This window comes from Pinus tabuliformis, chromosome 1_2 (assembly GCF_031772625.1).
Source record: "Pinus tabuliformis cultivar Carrire ecotype Pingquan chromosome 1_2, CPIR1, whole genome shotgun sequence".
In the NCBI taxonomy this organism is placed as follows: Eukaryota; Viridiplantae; Streptophyta; class Pinopsida; order Pinales; family Pinaceae; genus Pinus; species Pinus tabuliformis.
The window spans coordinates 609,204,081-609,214,059 of NC_142298.1; the positions used below are offsets into that span (position 1 = coordinate 609,204,081).

Below are 9,979 nucleotides of genomic sequence, written 5' to 3' on the forward strand. Positions count from 1 at the left end.
ATTAATCTTTGACTTAACTATACAGTTTTATATTGAGAGGGTCGTTCTCGTTTTTTTCTCAAAATACTTAGAAATTAGTGGTTTAGGCTGCAAACTGATTTTAATGGTGACTGTAGATGGTACAGTGGCCTCAGTTGTGGACTGGATGCTTGAATTGGGTGTCTAGAGCTTGTTTGGGAGATAAACGGTAGTCAGTTTCAGTTGCAGAGGCTTAGGGTGGCGGAGCAAGGCTTGGGTGGCATTCACAGTGCAAACGAGCAAAAAGAGTCGAAATGGGCTTCTCCAGCCTTTTAACTGACAAATGTTAGAATTTGGCGTGTAATTCATAAATGAATAGTGGATGGTTTTGGCTTTTGGTGGGGAGGCAGTTTTATGGACCATCGCACTGCTTTTGGCAGGCATGCGGTATTTCCTTGAGAGCACGTGATTTCACCTGGAGCTACCACGTAGAATAATCGGGCCCGGGAAAAACCACGAATCTCACGTGCTCTCGAGCTGGTAAAGGTCGGAGAGGGAATGAGCACGATATGGATGCTCGCCATTTGATCTGGGGGTGGGAGATCTAATGGCTGTTGCGTAATCAAGATGCACGAAGGGCATCGAGGTCAGGATTTGCAGCGGCCGAGGGGTTAATTACAATAAATTGTAATTAATTAATGAATAAGGTGGGGATTAGAAATATAATGAGCGGGTTTCATGGAATGGGACCAGGGGTTAATGTAGCGGGGTTTGTTTAACTTCACTTGAGTTGGTGGGTTAAAAAGTTTATGTCGGGGAAATATAACTCGAGAAGTTAATTAAATAATGTGGAGAGGGGGATAAAAACTTAGGATAAGGGTTTTTTTGGGTTTTTGAGGTAGAATAAAGAAATTAATAAGGGGGGGGGTGATTTTTCCATGGGGAATGGGTTTCAGACTAGGGAAAGGGGTTTTTAGGGAGGGAGATGACATTTTGAGGGTAATTACTAGAAAAATATGTGAAACTAATGGATAATGGTCAAAATGTGGGGAAGAGGTTATTTTAATAAGAAATGAGGGGATAATGGGGAAATTAGTAAATAAGTATGTGGGGGGTGAAATGAAATGAATGGAAGTTAATCAAGTAAGCTAGTGAACATCCTTTCACTCTCATAAATTCTCCTGCACACTGAAACATAGGATTTAAGCATGATAAATGTGCTTATGATTTAACAACCTTGTATATCTGCAACCTTTCTTCTACCTACCCTTTATTTACCCTAACATTTTTTCTTCACTTTATTGGGTGCATTTGAGCTAGCATACCCTCTATTTCCTTTTCTTTTGATAAGTAAACTATTTAATTCTAACCTTATAACTTCCATTGGCTCAGATTAAGCTTATGAGTGCATTTTTATTCTCTACCTAACTACTGATCTGCCAAGGTTAAACAGTTTCGCTAGATCTTTATTCTCTATCTATAAACATAAAATTTAAAGCATGAATTAGTCAAGATTAAGCTATTTGACTATCATGGGTCGTGGCATTTATGTCAAGTTGCACACAACCATTATTTTTCACATAAAAGTAAAAGCAATGGCACTTGAATTTGTACACTTCCATGATTTGTTTTTGTTTGGGGTCCATATTTTTCACTTTTTTATCTTTTCATTTTTTTTTGTCCTTTGATTATTCTTTTAGAATTTACCCTCTTTACATTTTTTAATTTTTAATATGGAAAACATTTTGTAGAAAGCAAAAATATGTACAATATTACAAGACTAACCATAGCCAATTCAAAATTATGAATACTTTTATTATAAGACCCTAACAGAAACATTTGTGCTTCAATTTCCATACATAATAATTTCTTCTATCATCCACATCTGTCACATCGGTTTAATTATAAAATCAAGACCTATTACATACCTTTCACTTGCTACTAAAATCCTCACGAAATAAGAAAATGTGAAAGTGCATTCATAAAAAATACAACCTACAATAAATTCCTTTACATCCAAATTTTAAATTTTATTTTACTCAATTTTTTTTTTAAAATTACTTTTCTTGCCTTAAAAAAAATAATAAAATATCAAATCACACTACGCTTCTTTCTAACTTAATCACCATTACACATATTCACACCAAAATATCTAGTGCAAATGCAAAAAACAATAGAAAATACCTTAATATTTTTTCTCCCAAATACACAACACTCTAAGATAGCTTCAAAAATACTTAATATTTTTTCTCCCAAATACACAATACTCCAAATACACAATACTCTAAGATGGCTTTCCCTTTCTTACAATTTTAAATCAAAAAGAGACTAATTTTACTATAAATAAATATTAACCACATCGTTATCCAAAAAAATCAATCAAACGCACTAAATTAAATGTGGCCATTCTAAATGGTACAAAACCTCTAAATTTTGAGAATCAACGGATCAGCGATAGAAGAGAACAGTGGATGGCCTCAACGACGGTTTCACTCGAGATGAAGTTCACGGATTACGTTTGTTATTTCACTCATTAAGAACTCCACTGATTACGATTGTTTTTTAAAACGCCACTCTATAATGTATGTTTCACTCCGTTAAGCGGTAATCGGTTACTGTCCGAAGACTTTCCGTTTCACTATGTATGGCCAGTGCAATCTGATCGTTCCTTATGACACCTGTTCTTATTATTAATATTTTATGCAATCTGATCGTTCCTTATGACACCTGTTCTTATTATTAATATATGACGTGAATAATGTCATTCGATTCAAGAATACGATAGTGAGAGGCTTCTGTTTGCAGGCTGTAATAATTATATATAAATATATTGTTTTGCCAGAAGATATTGAAGCGTGAAGTCCTGTGTTCTTCCTGCACTTGAAGAATATGGCGACGGAAGTAATAGAGATGTCAGGTGTCGAAGAACGAGAAGAAGAAAAGAGGCAGAAATTAAAGGCAGATTTGCGTAAACAGCATGCTGTCGAGGAAAGCAACACTGACAGCACGTCTGTTCGTGCAAATGATACAAATATCTCAATATTGGAACTCTTTAAATATGCTGATTTATTTGATCTCTGCCTTGTGGCATTGGGCACTGTTGGAACTATTGCAGATGGACTGAACATGCCCATCAAGATGTTTATAATAAGCAGATTGATAGACGAAATAGGAAAATTTAGTTCCGCATTCAGCGGAGATTTCGGTCATACTGTCAACACGGTAATAATCATTTCCTTTACACAGCAAAACTTGTCGCAATTCCCATCTCGCATACTAAGTAATGTCTCGGTGTTGGTTAATTGTGCAGTATTCCTTACATCTGATGTATTTATCGATCGGTGTCTTTTTTTCTGCGTTTTTAGGTTGGTATCATATCTTCCTCCTCCTTTCACACTTTGCAATGTTTATGAGAAGGCTTTTTTTATGATCTTACCTATGACTAATGCTTTGCTTCCCTTTGTCTCATCAGAAGGGTTCTGTTGGGCAAGGACCGGCGAAAGGCAGGCGTCTCGGATGCGCTTTAAATATTTGAAAGCCGTACTGAGGCAGGACGAGGGATTCTTCGACACCCAAGGCACCACCACATCGGAAGTGGTTACAAGCGTTATTAATGATACTCTCATTATACAGGATGTTTTCGCTGAAAAGGTATGATCTTAATTACTTTATCCTCTCATCTAATTCGTTGAGTTTTCTAATTCTGATGCTAATATTGTCGATTCTCAGATACCTAACTTCGTCATGAATATGTCTTTCTTCGTCGGCGGTTATTTTGTGGCATTCTACTTGACATGGAGACTCGCAATAGTGTCATCTCCATTCATAATCTTTTTGATAATTCCCGGGGTAATGTATGGATGGATTCTGGTGGAGACTTCTCGCAAGTTGAAAGAAGCCTATAATATAGGCGGCAATATTGCAGAGCAAGCTCTTTCATCCATTAGGACAGTCTTTGCTTTCGTTGGAGAGGACAGGACAATGACCAAGTTCTCCGATGCGCTTAACTTAACTGTAAAACTTGGCCTTAAACAAGGTTTGGTGAAAGGGTTGGCAATAGGTAGCACAGCAGTGACCTTCGGTATCTGGGCCTTCAACGCTTGGTATGGTAGCACATTGGTTATGTATCATGGGGCTAGCGGAGGAAGGATTTTCGTCACTTCATTTCTCATACTTATGGGTGGCTTGTAAGTTTTCTCCCTATCCATTTCTCTCCTTCTCAGTTATTTCTATAATTGATACAAGAACGGAAAATTTAATCCATTTTGTTAAGTTCAATCACAATTTCTGGAATCACTGATGTGTTTGCAGAGCTCTCGGGACTGCGCTTCCTAATATAAGATACTTCTCAGAGGCACGTGCTGCTGGTAAACGCATCTTTGAGATGATCGACAGAGAACCGATCATTGATTGGGAAAATCGAAAAGGAGAAATATTGGAGAAGGTCCGCGGCGAAATTGAATTTAGAAACGTTGAGTTTGCATATCCATCTCGACCAGAGTCCAAGATATTTCACAATTTCTGTGTCACTATTCCATCAAGGAAGACCGTTGCGTTGGTGGGAGGAAGCGGGTCAGGCAAGTCTACGGTTGTGGCGTTGATAGAGAGGTTCTATGATCCGCTCACTGGAGAGATTTTGTTGGATGGAGTGAACACTAAAACGCTACAATTGAAATGGTTCCGTTCTCAGATTGGACTAGTAAGTCAAGAACCTGCACTCTTTGCTACATCAATCAAGGAGAACATTCTATTCGGGAAGGATGGAGCCAGCACGGATCAGGTTATTGCTGCTGCCAAAGCTTCCAATGCTCACAATTTCATCAGTCAACTACCAGATGGTTATGACACACAGGTAAAATTTATCTTTTCTTTCTCATCTTCCATTTCTGGCAAGTGCAGTCGATTTGAATTTCCTTTCATTTGGGTAATACAGGTGGGTGAGCGCGGAGTCCAGATGTCCGGAGGGCAAAAGCAACGTATAGCTATTGCAAGAGTTATGCTCAAGGATCCTCGTCTACTTCTTCTAGACGAGGCCACGAGTGCTCTAGATGCAGAGTCGGAGAAGATTGTTCAGGATGCTCTAGAGCAAGCTTCAGTCGGACGCACAACAATTATAGTCGCTCATCGCCTCTCCACAATCCGCAACGCGGACATGATTGCGGTGGTTCAAAATGGTCATGTGATCGAGACAGGTACGCATGAAGATCTGATCTATAAACCCCACGGAGCATATGCTACTTTGGTTCAGCTGCAACAGGCCGCGGCAGATAAGCCAGATGAGCGATTCGAAGGCTCCACTGTGCTAGACCAGTCTTTGAGAGCAAGGAGCTCTAGCATCTATAGCAGATCGAGTTCGAACATGTCTGCATCAGTCCAGCGAGAACTGATAGTTGAACAGAAGCCTCCGTCCGCCCCTTCATTCCGTCGACTGCTTCTTTTAAATACTCCGGAATGGAAGCATGCTCTATTAGGCTGTGCAGGAGCCTTAGCTTTTGGAGCAGTTCAACCTGTCTATTCCTTTTTCCTTGGGGAAGTTATATCTGTATTTTTTCTTCAAGACCATCACCAAATCAAATCCAAAATCAAAGTATACTCCTCCATTTTTGCGGCCTTGGGAGTAATAGCGTTCTTAGTGAACGTGCTGCAGCATTACAATTTTGCAGCTATGGGGGAATATCTTACAAAAAGAATTCGAGAGCGGATGCTATCCAAGATCTTTACATTCGAGGTTGGGTGGTTCGACAAGGACGAGAATTCTAGCGGAGCTCTTTGCTCCAGACTCGCAACGGAGGCAAATGTGGCAAGTACCTGACCTAAATGCTTTAATATTTCTAATAATGTTGGGATTTGTGTCACAGTTTTCTGATGATTAGAATGTTCTATCTGTATTATAGGTGAGGTCCCTGGTTGGAGAACGTACATCGTTACTTGTACAAACTTCTTCCGCCGTGATAGTAGCCTTGACGATGGCTTTGATTTTATCATGGCGCCTCGCAGTTGTAATACTTGTAGTGCAATCCGTCATAGTATTATGTTTCTACACCAAAAAGGTTCTGCTTAAGGCCATGTCTCAAAAGTCTCTCAAAGCTCAAGATAAAGGCAGTCAACTAGCAGCAGAAGTTGTTGCTAACCATCGTACTATCAGTGCATTCTCTTCACAGGACAAGATTCTCTGTCTCTTCGAAAAGACTCAAGAAGGACCTCACAGAGACAGTATCAAACAATCTTTTTTGGCAGGGTGTGTCCTCGGAGTATCACAATTCATCACTGTAGCTAATTTCGCTCTGGACTTCTGGTATGGGGGACACCTTGTAGCGAAACAAGAAGTCAGCTCCAAAGTTCTTTTCCAAGTTTTCCTCATTCTGCAGAGCACTGGAAGAGTGATAGGAGAAGCAGGAAGTATGAGCACCGACATCGCGAAAGGCTCTGATGCAGTCGAATCTGTCTTTGGCATCCTGGACAGAGAGAGCCAGATAAACCCGGACGATGAGAAGGGTGAGAAAACGGATAAGATAGAAGGAAGCGTGGACCTGAGAAACGTGGACTTTGCTTACCCATCTCGTCCAGATGTTATGATCTTCAAGAACTTCTGCTTAAGGATAAAAGCTGCCAAAAGCATGGCACTTGTAGGACAAAGCGGATCCGGTAAATCGACCATCATTGGATTAATTGAAAGGTTTTACGATCCCCTAAACGGATCGGTGAAAATCGACGGCACTGACATCAGGAGGTTCAATTTGAAGAGTTTGAGGAATCACATAGCTCTGGTAGGTCAAGAGCCCACGCTGTTCGGAGGAAGCATTCGAGACAACATTCTCTACGGAAAAGAGAAAGCAAGCGAGGCGGAGATGATCGAAGCTGCAAAGGCTGCAAATGCTCATGAATTCGTCAGGTAATACTGCAATCGTTCAATTGAAACAGAATGTTTATAATCAACTGCAATTGAAATAATTATTTGTGGAATCGAATATGATTTATTGAACCAGATCAGTGAAATTAAATTGGATTTGTGCAGCTCTTTGGAGGAGGGATACGAAACAAACTGCGGAGACAGAGGAATTCAATTATCGGGAGGACAGAAGCAGCGGATTGCAATAGCCAGGGCGATAATAAAGAATCCGAGCATATTACTGCTGGACGAGGCAACAAGCGCAATGGACAGCCAGTCGGAGAAGATCGTTCAAGAGGCGCTGGACAGAATAATGGTGGGGAGAACGAGTATTGTGATAGCTCATCGACTGACAACCATTCAGAATGCAGATTCGATTGCTGTGATTCAAGACGGGAAAGTGATTGAACAGGGGAGTCATTCATATCTGTTGGCCAAAGGAGAAGGCAATCCATATTACTCTCTCGTCAACATGCAGCGACGCCATCACTAGATTCTCATCTGCCTCATACACAGAAGTATCCTCCGTGATCCACGTCGTAAATCTTTCTTTGCTGCTTCCCCTAAATATCGGATATGGATTGTCAAATGTAAAAGTTGGGTTGGAATTTTAATGTAACTCTGTTTTTCGAATGAAAATTTGACGAGGACTTTTTTTTTTTAAAGAGCCTGTAAAATATCGTGAGCGTATTTTTCTTTGAGAGGAAATAGATTTTTTTTGTTATGGTAATGATTTATTTATTTATTTTTAAAATGTATTTTTAAAAATATAAATAGATTTTTCTTTGAGAGGAAATAGATTTTTTTTGTTATGGTAATGATTTTTTTATTTATTTTTAAAATGTATTTTTAAAAATATAAATAGATTCACTGTTTTAAAAAACTTTTTGGGTTAAATTCAAGTTAGATTTTAGTTAAAATTAATTAGAAAAAAAGTTAAATTCAACTTAGATTTTAGTTAAAACTAACTAGAAAAAATGTCATGAAAAATGTTATTTGGTCTAAAGAAATTTTATAGTTGAAAAAATAAATTGAATAATTGTATAATAAAATGCTATTCCTCAAATTATAGATGTAATTGCTATATTTATGCCAAAAATGTGAGTCCTCACATTATGGATGTAATTGCTATATTTATGTCATGATTTTTAGATATTTATGCCATGACTTTTCATTATTAATTGTAAAACTGTTTAAAATTAAAATTGTTGAAAATAGACATAAATAACATACTTACCATCCATATTAAGGAAGCATTTGCATAAAAAATGGATAGGAATAAGATGTAAACAAATATACTTAACCACCATTAAATGTGCAAACTTACTACTTGGTACTACCCACCAAAATTTATGCAAGTCCTTATCCCTTAGTACGCAATTAATTTTTCCACTTCATAATATGTTATTTTATGTCAGTGCTTGGTAGATCTAAGTTGGTTTAATTTCCCCCATTAAATAGGCTATATTACGTATGAATACTATGGGTTAATACCATAGGTTCTCATACCATGCCCCAATATCCAAGGCGAATATCATGAATTTTTTTTAACATTATTTTTATTTTATTATGACCGAGTAAAAATGTTTTCACATTATTAATTTTATTTTATCTTATTTTTATTTGTGTAATTTGACCGAGTCAAAATGTTTACAGGATAAGATAGGAAAAGACAAGACATTACAAAATATAATTAGCAATTTTAAATGAGTAAACCAATATAAGAGGTTTTATATTTTTCAATTTTATATCCAATTATAAATATGTAGAGTTGAATATAAGAAATATTTTTACATAAATGTAATATTTAAATTATAGTTTTTTGAACTGGATTAATTTAGATGTTTTAAAATTTAATATGAAAAATGATAATTATTTTCTTTTAAAAATGATAAAGATTTGAAAATCTAATTGCACACCAAAATTTACCACTTACACTATATTAAACACATATAAATACATCAATCATTGGTTAAAGATAGAAATTATATCTTAACCACACAATCACTTAGTTAGTTGAGTAAATATCTCAACCAAACACTAAACTAGGAATCATCTAAACAACTCCGAAAGAACAAGAACAAAATCCTTTACTTAGAATCCAAGACAAGTAGGAATTATATTTTCCAAGTCCCCCTCTTAATGACTACTTGCACAACCTCAATTAGCGAATTCTAGGTGTTGTCAAACATGACAAAAGAATATGTATGCGTCCATATAAAGGAACAACCATCCACCAGAATGCATGAGTTCCCAACCGCTGCAACCGTCACAACCACGAGTATACTAGGATGTCATGTGCATACGTGATTCTGTCAACCATTATAATTGTCCATCATTATCAATTCAGAATATTCTATGCTACTAACTCCATGAAGTTGTCTCTTAATCCTTGAAAAAATGTACTAGGCAAATTGGATTCCCAAGTTCCACCCTTGAACTCCCAAATTATGGATATTCCACAGTCAATTACTAAACAACATCCCAAATTGTCGTATAACCTCACCATAACGCCACTCTCACATCTTCAACAAATGAGGGATCCTTCCCTAGATCCACATTTGCCAAACTAACTCGATAATCATCCATATTAAACTTTTACCTACACTTGATTCTTTCTATAAATCCCTCCAGACCATTACACCAATTTTCTTACTCGGTAATAATAGGAATTATTGCTTTGCTCACAACATGATAGGTATGGTCTTAGTCATTATGCCAACTCTGCAAACAATTAAAACAATGGAAAACCATCTTAACGTATACACTAGCTCCACTTTGCTTTCCTCCAAGTTCAATAGATTTAAGAATCTCCTTGCCAGGTCCAATTCTGTTCTAAAAATGAGGTCCTCATCAGCAGTCTCTTCTTCTAGGTTCATGTTCTCATTTATGAGTGATAAACAATGCTCCACAACAACTTCATTTCTACCATGCTTCTATTATGCTAAGACAAAAGGGACTCATGCATACGAGTTCATGACTTTTCAAATGTATGATGGCCAACTTATGCCACAGGTGTACACATAACTCGCAAACACTCATGTAGCTCTCATGCACGACTCACTCTTGCAACAGAAGAAACAACAACCGTCGTTGGCAGCAATATCAATTCAGAACAGGACCCTGTCTTCA

General features: G+C 37.5%; 1 protein-coding gene across 1 annotated transcript; it reads left to right on the plus strand.

Annotated features, from left to right (window-relative positions):
* The first annotated feature begins 2,847 nt into the window (after positions 1-2,847).
* On the plus strand, positions 2,848-7,340 carry LOC149207104 (ABC transporter B family member 15-like). The gene is made up of 8 exons (XM_089397927.1): positions 2,848-3,180; positions 3,269-3,323; positions 3,431-3,609; positions 3,688-4,145; positions 4,270-4,810; positions 4,892-5,758; positions 5,853-6,850; positions 6,974-7,340. The coding sequence occupies exons 1-8, from the start codon at positions 2,848-2,850 to the stop codon at positions 7,338-7,340; spliced, it is 3,798 nt and encodes a 1,265-aa protein (XP_089254053.1).
* The last annotated feature ends 2,639 nt before the right edge of the window (positions 7,341-9,979 follow it).

Excerpts from the sequence above, each read along its gene's own strand:
- LOC149207104 (XM_089397927.1), top strand. The coding sequence starts at position 2,848 with ATGGCGACGGAAGTAATAGAGATGTCAGGTGTCGAAGAACGAGAAGAA. Across the intron at positions 3,181-3,268 it reads TCGGTCATACTGTCAACACG|TATTCCTTACATCTGATGTA; the intron begins GTAATAATCATT and ends TTAATTGTGCAG. Across the intron at positions 3,610-3,687 it reads AGGATGTTTTCGCTGAAAAG|ATACCTAACTTCGTCATGAA; the intron begins GTATGATCTTAA and ends GTCGATTCTCAG.